The sequence below is a fragment of the Aulonocara sp. 'chitande type north' Nkhata Bay genome, linkage group LG20 (genome assembly GCF_057382095.1).
Source record: "Aulonocara sp. 'chitande type north' Nkhata Bay isolate Kocher_YH1m ecotype deep benthic linkage group LG20, A_spYH_male_GT1.1, whole genome shotgun sequence".
Lineage (NCBI taxonomy): Eukaryota > Metazoa > Chordata > Actinopteri > Cichliformes > Cichlidae > Aulonocara > Aulonocara sp. 'chitande type north' Nkhata Bay.
In genome coordinates, this window is record NC_141363.1 from 8,593,238 (window position 1) to 8,607,503 (window position 14,266).

The window sequence follows — 14,266 nt, forward strand, 5'->3', positions numbered from 1 at the left end:
AATCAGTAACTTTCAAAGAAACAACAGCCATCTGCAGCTTGATCTGTGAATATTGTTAACTGGTAAAAAAAATAGATGCAGCCTGTTCTAGATAGAAAAAAGAAAAAAAAAACACCAGTCAATGCAGGGTGTGAATGAATGAAAACCTTACCGGCCCACAATAAGAAAGAAAACACAAGAGACAGAAAAAAGGAGAAAGAGTGAAACATCTCATCTGCGAACTCTATCAAGAGCTGCCCAAGGCACTGTGTGTGTGTGTAAATGTGGAAGAAATAGATGAAAAACTGGAGTCTACAGGGACTTGTTCCAGTTCAGTATTTTCCATTTAACAGTGTGACATTTTACTGCGAGGCATTGAACAAACTGCTCCTCTGCGAGCAGCCTCAGCCGTCCTTATCATTCACTGCAGTTTATTATCTGTCAGCTCTTTATTAGGATCTTCACCTCTGTAAATATTTTCACATTTCTGCCACTGAGACTTTTTTGTCATCTCATTCTCACTCTTTTTATGTTATTATGGAGTTTTATTGAGTGCACAGACTGATGTTCAACGGCAACTGCTGCACAGTCACATGGATTTAAACGTCCCTGCTGTATTTAGCCCACGAGCACATCGTTCCTTGTTGATGGAGGCATCGGGACAGACATTTCCCTTTATCTAATTACTACTGACTAACAAGCCATTACCTAATTACTATCGACTAAAAAGCTAACACTCTGTGTCCTTCTCTTTCTACCCAAAGCTTTCATTTGAAAGAATTTTACATTTTCTTTTTTAAGTGAACACATTGAACATGTAGTGACTAGATTATGCTTTATAAACTATATCAAGTGCTTTTAAGGTGAAGTCAGTTCCATTTGAGAACTGCTCCCAGATTGTCAAATCCATCTGAATTGCATTCCTCTGAGCTTGGTTATTGGTTGCTGGCATGGATTTCTGATGGCTTTGCATAAAACAACTTTGCAAAGGTGGAAAGTAACGAATTACATTTACATGCGTTACTGTAATTGAGTAGTTTTTTTTTTGTTTATTTGTACTTTTTAAAGTCATTTTTCAAGTCGGCAATTTTACTTTTACTTAAGTATATTTTTTAAAAAGTATTGTACTTCGCTACATTTTCAATCACACCCATTACTGAGTAAATTAAAAGAACAAACAAACCCCCCCCCCCCCCCCCCCCCCCCCAACATTGCGCTTCGGAAATACTGCAGGGAATGATGGGTAGTAGAACAAATTGGCGTTGGGTCACGATAAAGATGGAGTCTGACATCGGTGGTACGGATCCAGCAAAAAAAGAAACCCCGTCGAATTCTGCTGACCCTGAACTCGAAGAAACCGATGTGAGGGACCATTTCGGCTTCAAGTGCAAGAAAGGCAACAGCTTTATTATAGAATAGAATAGAATAATCCTTTAATTGTCCCACAAGGGGAAATTTGGTTGTAACAGCAGCCAGAAAGACACATATACAAACAAATATTATGCAGTGTACGCTGTGTTTGCCCAGAGAGACCGAGTTAGCAGCTTTTAAAAATTCCACATCAAACCTGCACAAGCATGTAGAGGTAAGTTAAATTAAACTTGTACATTTATTTTAGCAAAAAGGCTGTGCTCAAGTTAATCACATTAAGTTAAGACATAAGCTGTTATTGGGTTATTTTTTTCTCCTTCTCTTTCCTCATGTTGTGCATTTTCCATTGTTATACCTCTCTGACCTGCCTTCCCCATGTGATGTTTGTGTAATGTACGTATGGTCAGAAGGGTAAGATGGTGCTGGCAAAGGTCGGCAGCCTTAATCCAATTTCCTTCGGGGTCAACCTTCAGAATCAATAAAGTTTTATTGAATTGAATTGAACTGAATTGCTCCTCAAAATGAACAGAGCAAGGCCAAGTTTAAAAAATTAAAACACATTTTTATAGCAGCTGCCATACAGCTCAATTCAGTACTTGTTCTCTTATTTGACAGTTTAGAACACATTCTCATGTAAAAGAATTATATGGTTTTGACAGTTGGTTGGTTTGGTGACCATTATCCATTTTGATGTATAGACTTGCAGTTTAACTGCCACTGCACTTTAATTTGTAAAGATTTTCTTTTAATTAAATAACAACTACTTTGAGATTTATCCCATTGTCTTTTTTGCACTACTCAGAAGAGCCTGTCCTCCTGCTGACAAAAAAGTAACTATGTAACTTTTACTCTGAGTACATTTTAAATGAGCTACTTTTTACTTTTACTTGAGTAAATTTTTAGACAGGTAATTTTACTTGTATTTGAGAAAAATTTCAGCAAAGTAATAGTACTTTTACTTGAGTAAAATATTTTAGTACTCTTTCCACCTCTGCAACTATGACTTCAAATATAAGTATCTACACTGGGAGCCCAAAGTGTACCTGGGTTCATTCCTTTTTTTTTTTCTTTTGTTTTTGAGGAAATACAACCAAGGTGGGGCAGCACGGTGGCACGGTGGTTAGCACTGTTGCCGCACAGCAAGAAGGTCCTGAGTTCAATTCCAACACCAGGCTGGGGTCTTTCTGTGTGGAGTTTGCATGTTCTCCCCGTGTTTGCGTGGGTTCCCTCCGGGTACTCTGGCTTCCTCCCACCGTCCAAAGACATGCAGCTTGTGGGGATAGGTTAATTGATTAATCCAAATTGCCACTAGGTGTGAATGTGAGTGCGAATGGTTGTCTGTCCCTGTGTGTTGGCCCTGCGACAGACTGGCGACCTGTCCAGGGTGTACCCCGCCTCTCGCCCTATGACAGCTGGGATAGGCTCCAGCGCCCCCCGCGACCCTGAAAAGGATAAGCGGAAGCGAATGGATGGATGGACAACCAAGGTGGTCACTGTAGTCTGTCAACTGATCGTTTCAAACAAGGGTGGAAATGTGCCGTAAATGTTCAAAGGTGTTGATCAGGGAAATCCCAAAAGCTTTCACTTCCCCCGACCAAGTCACTACGTGAGTGATTCCTGAAGTTCTTTTTATGACTTCTGCTCCTAAGTATATGTGGCGATGTCTCAGTCTATAGCAAAGATTTACTGACCTCAGTAAACCCAAACCCACAGTGTATCTACACAATTACAGGCGTCTTTCTCAAAGGCACAACATTTAGGCGCATAATGTTTAACAGGTAAATTTCAAAATATTGGTGGTTAATTTAAAGCACCACCATAGCCAGTTTCTGTGTGTCATTTCACAGTCCACATATTACTCAAAAAGTTCACAGTTTAGTACCATGATGAGTCAGTTTTTAAACTTTGATGAATCCACTCAATCAGCCTTTTCAGCTGATGAACAATTATGGAAAGTCTTCATGATTTTTGATTGAATAGAATGCGTTAAAGTACCAAATACATCTTTTCACTCCATTAACAACGGCCCTTCTGTGGATGTCAACATGGGAATTTGAAGCCTGTGCAGTTCTATCTATCGCAAGAGTTTCATAGTTTCCTTAATGAAAAGATTTCGAGAGTGCTATTAAGGGTGATCTTTAACAGAGATGTTGTTTCATTAAACCGAAACCCAAAGCCTAAAGCATGCTGTGTCTTGTCTGATTCTTGTGTGGGCTCTTTTCTTTTGCCAAGAGGTCAGTTGGATGTTTCTAAACCACAAGTCACAAGTTTCATTATTACAGCCAGCCTTGAATGTGAAGTTTTCCTCGACATGGCATTAAAACAACAAAGCAGAGAGGCAGTGCCGTGGAACAACAGGGGAAAATGAAAACTAATTAATTCTCCCTGATAGCCTTAGTTCTCCTTAGTGATGGATTTTCTGTGCCAGTTGCTTTGCGTGCAAACTACCGATAAAAAATGAAGGCAGCCATATGTGTAAATGCATGGATGCAAAACAGCACTGTGATTTACGTGTTTGTCACTCACCGTGGTCGTGTGCAAATACCAGCAAGGAGAGTTCTTTCAGTCTCTGTGCCATCTCATCATATGGGCCACAATGTTCCCCAGCTCCATGGGCAATAAATACCAGAGCCCTGAGAGGAAAAAACACACAAAAAAATAGTTTAGCTCTTCACAAACACAGACCTTTATCCCGTTTTTTGTGCAGAACCGTACTTCCTAGATTTCCTGATAAACTCCTACACTGACCACTTAAAATGGGGTTAAAGTAGAATTGTTCGTGGATGGAAAAGCATCATCTAAATGTAATCTAAAAGAAACCTATTAACAGTAGGATTTAATTCACGCATCTGCCCACCACTTACTTGACTGGATGTGCATCAATGTATTTGCGTACGTGTGTCAAGGGGGGATTGTGAAGCCAGACATTGGGAAAAAATGGCAGATAAAGAATGGGCAGGCTGTGTTTTCAGAGATAACAGCTATCGTCCATCTGCCTGCATGCCTGCCTCAACCAATCCCTTCCTCTTCAACTCAAAACAGAATCAGAGGAGTCCAGTAAAACAAAGAGTGAACCATCACTGCTCATCCATTTTCATCTGTTTCTTTTCTTGCTGCTTATCCGTTTGGAGCAGGACACAAGTTGGAGCCTGTTCTAACTGACAATGAGCAAGAGATAAGGTACACACTGCACATGTCCATCACAAGGATAGCATAGAGACAAAAGATTCATTAGCTCTAGAAGTTACACAGTTGACAAGTATTTTTACTGCATCCCTGCACACTGTCAGTGATGTGTAACACATTTTCAGAATCTTACACCAACATACTGTTCTTCAAGCATGTAGAGACTTGCTTAACGCCTCCCTAAATATAACAAAGCATCATTTCTTCTTCTACACCCAAATAGACAATTTTATATTTCAAACATTAAAGGTATTTTGTGACATGAGGCTATTAGTTCCTGTGTACTCAGAAAGGGATATCTTTTGCTAATTAACAGTCTAGTCTTCTCCTGTCAGACAAGTTTCTTTTAAAAGGTTTTGCCTCTGCTATCGGTGCATATTAAGCAGCGGAGCGGCACCGAAATGCTCAAGCGTTTTTTTCCACTCTAAGCAGCAGCAGCAGCAGCACTGAGAAGGCTGTGAAAGCTTCAATCAGCAGCAGACAATTAGCCCAAATGTATTCAGAGGGAGGGAAAAAAGGAACCAAGTGAAACAGGAGGAAAGGAACTGAAAGTTTGAGGCAAGCTGAGGGGTGGATGCAGAGGAGTATAATAGAAGAAGATGTTCATCAGGCTTCATTAGCAAATTTCACTAACAGCTCTTTTCCTTGTTTTTTTTTGGGAGAGAGCCGTCGCTTCGGGCTACATGTTCCTCGGCTCGCAAAAAAAAGCATGTGTGTGAATGACCATCTTTGTATGAGAATAATATTGTGTAACACACATGCCAAGGGGCAGCAGGGGATTATTGGGGTTAGTCTAAGCTAACCGTAAAGACAACTGCATGGTGAACAATAGGATACACGCCCTCTTTGCTAATTTGCTGTCTTTGCTTTTCAAATGCCTCCTATGTCTGTGGGATCTTATCATTTTCTTCCTCTTTCTTCCAGTGTCCTCCGTCTTTCTCATCCTTCAGTAGGTTTTACTGTAGCTTAATGGCGCTTCATCTGTGTAGCTACTGTCTGATGGCAGCTAACAGTAAGAGATGTAAGGATTTAACTGAATCTTAACATATGTTTCTATTCATTCAACAGCAGGAATCTCCAGAAGAATCATTTTCAGAAATATTCAGGCCGCAGTGATGTGTTGGGTCAGCCTTGCAAAGCAAGCAATTTCACTTTGCTAAATGTCTCCTAGGAAGAGGCAGGAGGAGTTCGCTTGAATCAATTACTTGCAAATAGTTCAGAAGACTGTGGTATTTTGACATTTGACTCTTTGTGAAATACAAACTTTACCTTTAACTGAGTGGACGAGTTCTCGCTACAGAAGAAGAACAATAGGAGTTTCAAAATATCAAATGTTAGTCACGTGCACTTTTGGATAACTGGATTAGACGATATCTGGAATTTACACTTTACACTCATACAACTACACGAACCATTCAAGCCATAGGTGCATATTGTATGTCTGAGAAGACACACATGCGATATACAACTTTGAATTGGAGTTTTCACAGGACTCTGTGCAGTCCTGTTGTACGGCCCAGATTGGGTCGAGCTTTAGCTTTCGGACAGATCGGCTCACATTAACTCTAGAATACGTTGGTAGGGAGGAGCTCATAGTCAATTCAGTGACTGCAAGGTGCCCACATGCTGTAGCTGCACAACAGGTCCAAATCATCCACCCTCCACCACCATGAGTTTTTTGCACACAAATGCTATGTTTAATTTTTTGCCAAAAATGGTGCTGTGCACTATGGCTAAACATCTCTACTTTGGTCTCGTCTGTCCACAGGAAAGAAGTCTGTTGCAGTTCTGTATGTTGAATCTGTATGTTGAATTAATGATGTTTAGAATTGGAAGTTTTTCTCTTGATGTCTTGAAAGCTGGAGCAGCTGCAAATGAACTCTAAGCTGTATCCTGGTGTGGCTCATTACACTTGCATGATGAATCTTTTGCATAATGAATTAGAGCTCACATTATTTCATACATGAAGCTGAAATACTTAAATCATACAAAAAAAAGAGACTTTTCTCACCCCTTCTCATTATTTCTTTTTATTCTGTCTTTTCTCTCATGGGAACCAGAGACCCACTTGTCTCTCACACAGTTTTAGCTGCTGGAACAGCATGGCTTATAACCAGCCTTATTAAAACACTCATGCCTCCCACTGGCTCTACTCAGAGCTACTCTAAACAACCACAGGCCTAAACAAAACCAAGGAGCTAATCCCCTTAACACAATGCTGATGGACTACAAGCAAGATTATAGAACCTACCAGCAGAGCTCAAATTCTCCAGTTCAAATGCAAAGTTAAATCATTTCTGGCATTTTGATGCTCGCAAACAGTAAAACAGAGGACACAAATAAGTCCTTCTACATTTTTCCACAGGAACTCTTGCCACAGGATTATTTATGCTGTCTGGCTCTAGGCATTTAAGCATGTCACAGAGCTTAATCTGAGAAAGCCTCACAGCGATGAAATGTCATTGGATTAAAAATAATGCACAATACAAGTACTATATGGGGTTTGCAGTTGGTGTCCTGTCAAGTTCTACATTTTTGTTTTTAACAGTGGTCTTTATAGAGAGCATGCCTTTTGCACAGCATGAGATTATTTTTAATGCAACAGGTGACTGGAAGAAATCTAGGAACCAAAGCACTGCTATACAAGTTCTTTAACTCTGCAACATGAAATGCAGTGGTAGAAGACACACAAAGACTGCATTGTAACAAGTCTGCTCGATTCAAAACATTTCAGACCTTCAGACTTTCGTATGAGTCAGTAACTTCCAAGGTGACAGGAAGATTTGATGCAATCCCAGCAAAACAAAGTGGATATGACAGAGAAGAACGATGTGACAGGCGGAAAATGACAAGGAGGTTTGGAGAGAGAGAAACTGTGACAAACTGCTATGGAAAGCTACGCTAGAAATGGTGGTGTTATTATAGAAGGTGTGCAAGGGTGTGCTTGACAGTAAAAAACACACACGCAAACAGACAAGAGAGCGACTGCTGTGTGATGGAAAGAAATGGAGGCAGACAGACTGCAGGCAGTCTCATCAGAAACCCAGTAAACATGGTTGAGACAGCAATGTTATCTTGAGGGTAAAAACTGGTGGCAGTATGATGGCAAAACACTGCAAAGTGCACGTACTAAGGACTGGGCCCCTGTCATGCTCATGGGCTCAAATATTTTTAATTTGGCTTTCTTCCACTGATCTTTATGTTTCTGTGGATTCTTTCTGACTCTCTTACTCCAGACGATGTTGAAGGCAGACTTATATCTCAGAGGCCAACGCTGCCGTTTTTCCACCAAGATTAAATATTGAGGAGAGACGGTCAGCCGACAGTTATTTAATGTCAAGATGTTTACCGGGAAAGTTTACACCAGTGAAATGAAAACTCAAACCAGAAAAAACAGCTAAATATTTACGGTCTTTAGATAAATAATACTCTTCTGCACCGTGAAACATTTCAAATAAAAAAACGATCAGTTCAACTAAAGAGCGCACATGCTGTTGAAATTCCAACAAATGGTATTAATTTAATGTCAAACAGCCCGTTGTTTGTGAAAGGTTTAAAAATGAAATGTCACAGTACATTTGCCAGCTGTCTACTTTCAAGCAGAAGGACATCAGCTCAGGCATGAGATGCACATGTAAAGCAGGGCTTCATATCAAAAGATAAATGAAGTGAACTGGTCTGCACAGTCAGCGTCCAGTGCAAAAACATCCTGAGAGGAACGACGTTACCATACATGAGTTATGGGCAGCGTGTGTAATAATGGCTTCACATTAACATGTTAACCTGTTCCTCTGTTTCATACAGTAAACAGGAATAAATGAACCACAATTGTTTCACCTTCCACTAATCATGTTACTTTTAAACTGAGTGAGCAGGGTTACAGTTTAGAGCCTGTGCATACAGGTGGATTAACCATTACTGAAACATAAAGAAATTATTTTGGTAATCACCAATACTAATTCAGGACAGCTGTAGCATAAACTTTGGTGGTCTAATAAATTTGATAAGCACTCTATATCAAAATAAAAAGCAGAAAGTTCAACTTTTAACACTAATCCACAATGTAAAAACACTGATTGCTGTGATATTTTGTCATTGGCACAGAGAGTGTTAATGATGGATTCAATCCCCCTCAGCATGGAGGACACGAGTAACGCACACAAAAGCGTTTTTTCCTATTGCACAACTTTTCTCTTTAAAATAACCCCAAATGGTTGTGGCCCAGCCATAATTTGATTTTAGCCACATGCTTTGAATTGTTAACAAGCTGGAATATTCCTCTCCTGTCAGGTTTCTGGAGACTGAGAGAGTCAGTCAGTCCCTATTTTGGTATACCCACAGGCTCCTGTGGTGCTGCCTATAAATGTAAATAGCCATTACATTATCACACTCCCACCTCTTAAGCATTTACTGGAGCTTCACACCAAACATGCTGGACACCGTCTGAGCTGAAGAAATGTACTGAATCTGAATTGACCAAAAAACTGTACTTCCGATATTAAGACTTTTACATCTTCACATTTACACGCATACTTTGAGCTGTCACAAAATTCTCTTGTGCCAAGACTGAAGCACTTCCCCAGAGTTTTATGGGGCTTGACTGCTCATGAGGTGCACCATCGCTGACATCGTTTTAAAAGCAGAGCCACACAGCTACTGTGATAAACTGCACTGTACTCATTTTGTACCTCCTGATTACTGCGGCAGCTCGATTGTGATTCATTCTTATTTTGTCACTGTTCTGTCTGTATCCTTCTCCATTTTTTTGAAGTGTCTTGTTCAGATTTTTCATTTAGTAGAAATTATTTTCCCCAAGGAGCCCAAATACAGACATGCAGATAGACCATGAACACTGGAAATCATTGGAACTAATGCATATGTCTGAAATATGAAGCTATTACGATTTTGAATAATTTGACATTTCAGTCATATTGCACAGGTATGCACTTACACCTGTTGCATATTTGTTCTTGTTTATAATTTAAACCAATGGTGATGTAATGCTATAGCACTTCATTTACTATCTTACTGCATTTTAATATGTTTTTTATCACTACTTGCTGTTACAATGCATCACTGTTATCATAAGTGTTACCAAATTACCTACCATAACCACCTGAAGTGGCTATTTATGCTTTCAATTGGAAAATCCATGGCTCAACTCATTTTAATGTAAAGGCTGCTGGAGGTGATAATTATGCAAAAATTATTACTTACTGTTTAGTAGATCACTTGGAGTCAGTTCTTTTTTTCTCTCTTTTCTATATTAATTTACAGTAAATTATCCCAGCTGGCACCTGGAATCACCCATTTGGGAAATTTCACATGGTGCTCATATTTTATACTCAATTACTCAGCCTAATTTCCCCCCAAGCTCCAACACGAAAAGAAATACGATGCAGTGCATCTTTTGTCTTCATACTGTATCATGGATACAGTGGAAATGAGCAGCGAGGAAATTAAAGAGGCTGACCCCAGAAACATGAACACACAAAGAAGCTTGTTTAGAGTTTATCAGCAAAAAAGGCTGATAAGACCATGGCCTGTTTACACAACCTGTGCATACACCGATCAGGTATAACATTATAACCACTGACAGGTGAAGTGAATAGTCCTTACTATCTTTTTATCATGGCACCTGTTAGCGCATGGGCTATATTAGGGGACAGGTGAACATTTTGTCCTCAAAGTCGATGTGTTATAAACAAAAAATGGGCGAGAGTAAGGATTTAAGAGAGTTTGGCAAGAGACAAACTGTGATGGCTAGACGACCGGGTCAGAGCATCTCCACAACTACAGCTCTTGTGGGGTGTCAGTGTCAGTCTGCAGTGGTCAGTATCTATCAAAAGTGGTCCAAGGAAGGAACAGTGGTGAACCATCAACAGGGTGATAGGCAGCCAAGGCTGACTGATGCATGTGGGGAGCAAAGGCTAGCCCATGTGGACCGATCCAAAGCACGAGCCACTGTAGCTCAAATTACTGAAAATTTCACAGACCCGGCTCTGGAGGACTGGGGGTCCGTGAGCAGTTTTGACTGTTGTTGTTGTTGTTATTGTTGTTGTTATTATTATTATGATGATTATTATTATCGTTATTATTTGGTGATGTGTGTGTCTTTCTGCACAATGCTGTGTTAGTCTGTGTTCCACTCATTATATGTATAGGCAGGGTGTGGCTGGAGGATGGAGAACAGCCACATGCAGGCCTGACGGGTGTGGCCCCGCAGGAGGACTGGCCACACCTGAAGTTCCTGCCACACACCTGTTGGTGATCAGGGCTCGTCGGGGGAGCTACTTAGGAGAGTGTTGGAGCTCCCGCCAGGGTTGGTGTTGATGGCTGTTTCTGTGGTTTCCCCCCCAGGTGGAAGAGTGGACCAGAACAGCAGCATGCACAGGGTGTGCGAGAACACAACAGCGGGGAGCACGAGCGCACACACACGGGATTCAAGGGAGCAACGGGGAGTTATTGTGTTTACAGCCTTCACTGTAAATAAAGTGCACTGTTTGCATCGCAGAACCATGCGTTTTGGGTCCTCATTCCCCCATATCCCCACAGTCTGCCAGCCAGACCGTGACAGAAAAACTGTAGCTCAAATTGCTGGTTCTGATAGAAAGGTCATAATGTGATGCCTGATTGGTGTACGTGTGCTGTATTCTGTAAAAATACAGGTGTACAATGTATGTGTGTGTGGTATACTAGTGTCCATCCGAGTAGTGGAAGATCTGTCAATCATTGTTTATATCCAAGTAGTCCACCCGTCGACTTTTCACCTACTTCCTGCTTCTAGGGAAAGAACTTTCAGAAGCCTTTGACCTTTGGCCTTTCCTCTAATCCTAATGCAAATAACAAATACTGAAAAAAATAAAGAACTATATAATATGGCTTTACGTTGTATAATAAAAGATAAAGCCAGTTAACAGCTTGTGAACATAAAAATCTATTCTGTACATCTGCATTCTTCATGCATCATTAAATGAAATGGCAACAACAGAGTGAAGGTAACAGAGCCTTATTTAACTTAAGAATGAAAATGTCTTATTTAGTACAAGTTAAACGTGAAATAAGATATAAAAACAGAGGAGCACTGATATGGTTTATAACAGTAGTCAGTGTTAGTGTTTATGAAACTAGTTTCACTCTGGAAAATGTTGAACAACAGCAAAGCCACCCTAGAAGTTACCTAAATTTCGTATATGTCCATCAGTCAGAGCGTGTGGCTATTGCTCCAAGCAGGATTATCTTGTTAATTAAACAGCAATAATCAATGATTTGTGGAAGCTTGATTCTGTACAAGCTCTACAAAGGTGCGTGGTGCTGGCTGCCTGGTAAACACCTGCATGGACATGCTTTGAGGAGCTGAAGTTTCCAGTGCATACATTTGCTTTCCAACCGTGTGCTCAGTTTCTGCTTCGTCACTAATCAAACATGACATGCAATAAACTACATGGCCCACACAGATATGAGTCATTAATTGCTGGCCTGCCACCATGGTTACAACACCTCTCTTCATAACTTTGGTGATGTTAACAGCCATGGTGAAAGTAGCTGTGAGGTCACTTTGCCTTCATGAAATTCTCATTTTTATCATTGTCTGATTCACTGGCAAAAACAATGATAAATAAAATAATAAGCTGTAGTCCTAGATGATCACATAATGTCATTATCATTGCTACACTCTATTCATAACCACACAAACCCTTCGCTGTTTTTAATAAACTGTCAAAAGGAAAACACCCTGTCTGGAGATTCCTTTGATCCTCAGAGTTTATCTCTACACGAGGTGCTACTGAGGCCGACGTGAAACTATTCTTATCACAAAAGTGAAAAAGATAAATACTCCTGCTGCTGCTTTCAGGAACAATCTATTAACCTATAACATATTCAGCTTCCCCTAGGTACTGTATATACCAGTTCAGATATAGTTCTACTTAGATTACAACTGTAAGCCCTTTCTAATAACACATGAACACATAATATTGTTAAAAAGTTTCTGGCTAAGCTGCACTTACAAAGACTTAGACTTCACAAATTGGACACACTGTGTCACTTTGTGTTAAATTACTAATCTGATTACTGCAGTGAGTGGGTAGCTGTGAGCCTGTGGATCCATCATCCAGACTACAGAAAAGTCATTGTGAAACATGTAAAAACAGGAGAGAATTTCTTAAGCGTAGGCCGTACGACAGACAAAAGACTGAGTGCCGCTTTGTCCTCGGCAGTTGTACCTTCACTGTCCAACTTTGATTTTACAACGTGAGATTTAGATCACACTAAGTTTTGGGAGACGCTGCTTTTAACTCTGAACTAACAGGGATAACGTTTGGATATCCTGAAGAACATATGGATATCTTGGTGGTCTATTCAGTTCACCAAATCACAAAAATAATCCCTGCAAGCTGCTTTATAGTTTCAAGGTAAAGACCCTAAAGTAATACAGAGAACAGTTAGACGACCACCTGTGATCATTTAAAACTAATAAACCTACCTCGTCTAACGTACGGGAGCTGCTGTCTCAAATAAAGAATTTTATAAGTCTGGGTTTCACTGAAGAGTTTAAGCATCCTGTAAACATTTTAATGCAGCTTCTGGGGTTTTATTCACTTTACATTGCTAATAAACTGCTGATTAGGAGGCTGTAAAACGTTGCCCACAAAACACCAAGAAAAATAACTGAATTCAGCTATATAACTACGCATTATTGTATCAGTCTTTAAGTAAGAGTTGGGCAATACACATTACATCATTAAACTGACTCTTGCATGTCTCCCTGTTACCATCCCTGCATGCAGTTTTAGCGTGCTCATTGGCTGGCCCTCCAGTGAGAAAGCTCTTATATAAGCCAGGCAAAGCTCTGCTCTAAAAGTGTTACAACACAGAGGACTCTGCAGCTATTTTAATTCTGCAATGATTCAGCTTTTAACTTCTCTTACATATGATTAGGAGGAGAAATCATCAGCTGAGATGATGAACCACTGGAATTAATTTTGTTATTTATGTATTTTTGACACTGGGGACATTGGGGACCACAAACAACAATCATACTGCGTATTTCCAAAAGCTCTATTGACAAGGTGGCTCTGGTGGCTTGTCCACCAGTCAGAGAGTTGGCTGTTTTATAGCTCTACTTGTTAAATGTGATCTTGCGAGACACTAAACTCAAATAAACTCACCTAGCATGTGCAGCAGTATGAGCCAAGACCAGATACCACATTTACAAGCCTTACAATATTGTTGGGTGATTTTGGTGTTTTCATGTGACTACAGTGAGGCTTTAGCTTTAGCCGTACAAGCAGTAATTTTTGTCCCACTTGCACATTTATGTTTTAGTAAAAGCTAGGATATAGAGCTATCTAGGCTTTGCTACTCACATACACAGCTATAAACACACAAAATATGTATGCGTGCAGAGTAAACATGCATACATTCACACATGCTGTGGTAAACTATAAGACGAAGATTATGGAGCAAATACACAATTTTACAGCAAGGGTGTAGACACAGTATGAGTTAATGAGTCGTTGCTCCCCTGAGACGTGTGGGTGAGCAGTAATAACTTGATTCCAGATGTTTGGTGGTACTTCCACATCTGTCTTTTTGTGCTCTCGTCCAGCATGTGACAGTGTGATTTGTAAACGAATGTGACCTCTGCGTTCTGTTTCATGCCACAGCCACATGTGCAGAGGCTGCAGACTTCAAATTGCTCGAAGTGTGTGAGTGATAGCGAAAGGGC

General features: G+C 40.3%; 1 protein-coding gene across 2 annotated transcripts in view; it reads right to left on the minus strand.

Moving 5' to 3' along the window:
- Window positions 1–14,266, minus strand: part of mgll (monoglyceride lipase) — a 44,656-nt gene that overhangs the window by 26,859 nt on the left and 3,531 nt on the right. For both annotated transcript variants that reach the window (XM_086276244.1, XM_086276243.1), the window contains one exon: window positions 3,877–3,983. In XM_086276244.1, coding sequence (XP_086132370.1) covers window positions 3,877–3,983 — 107 coding nt within the window. The remainder of the gene's footprint in view (window positions 1–3,876; window positions 3,984–14,266) is intronic.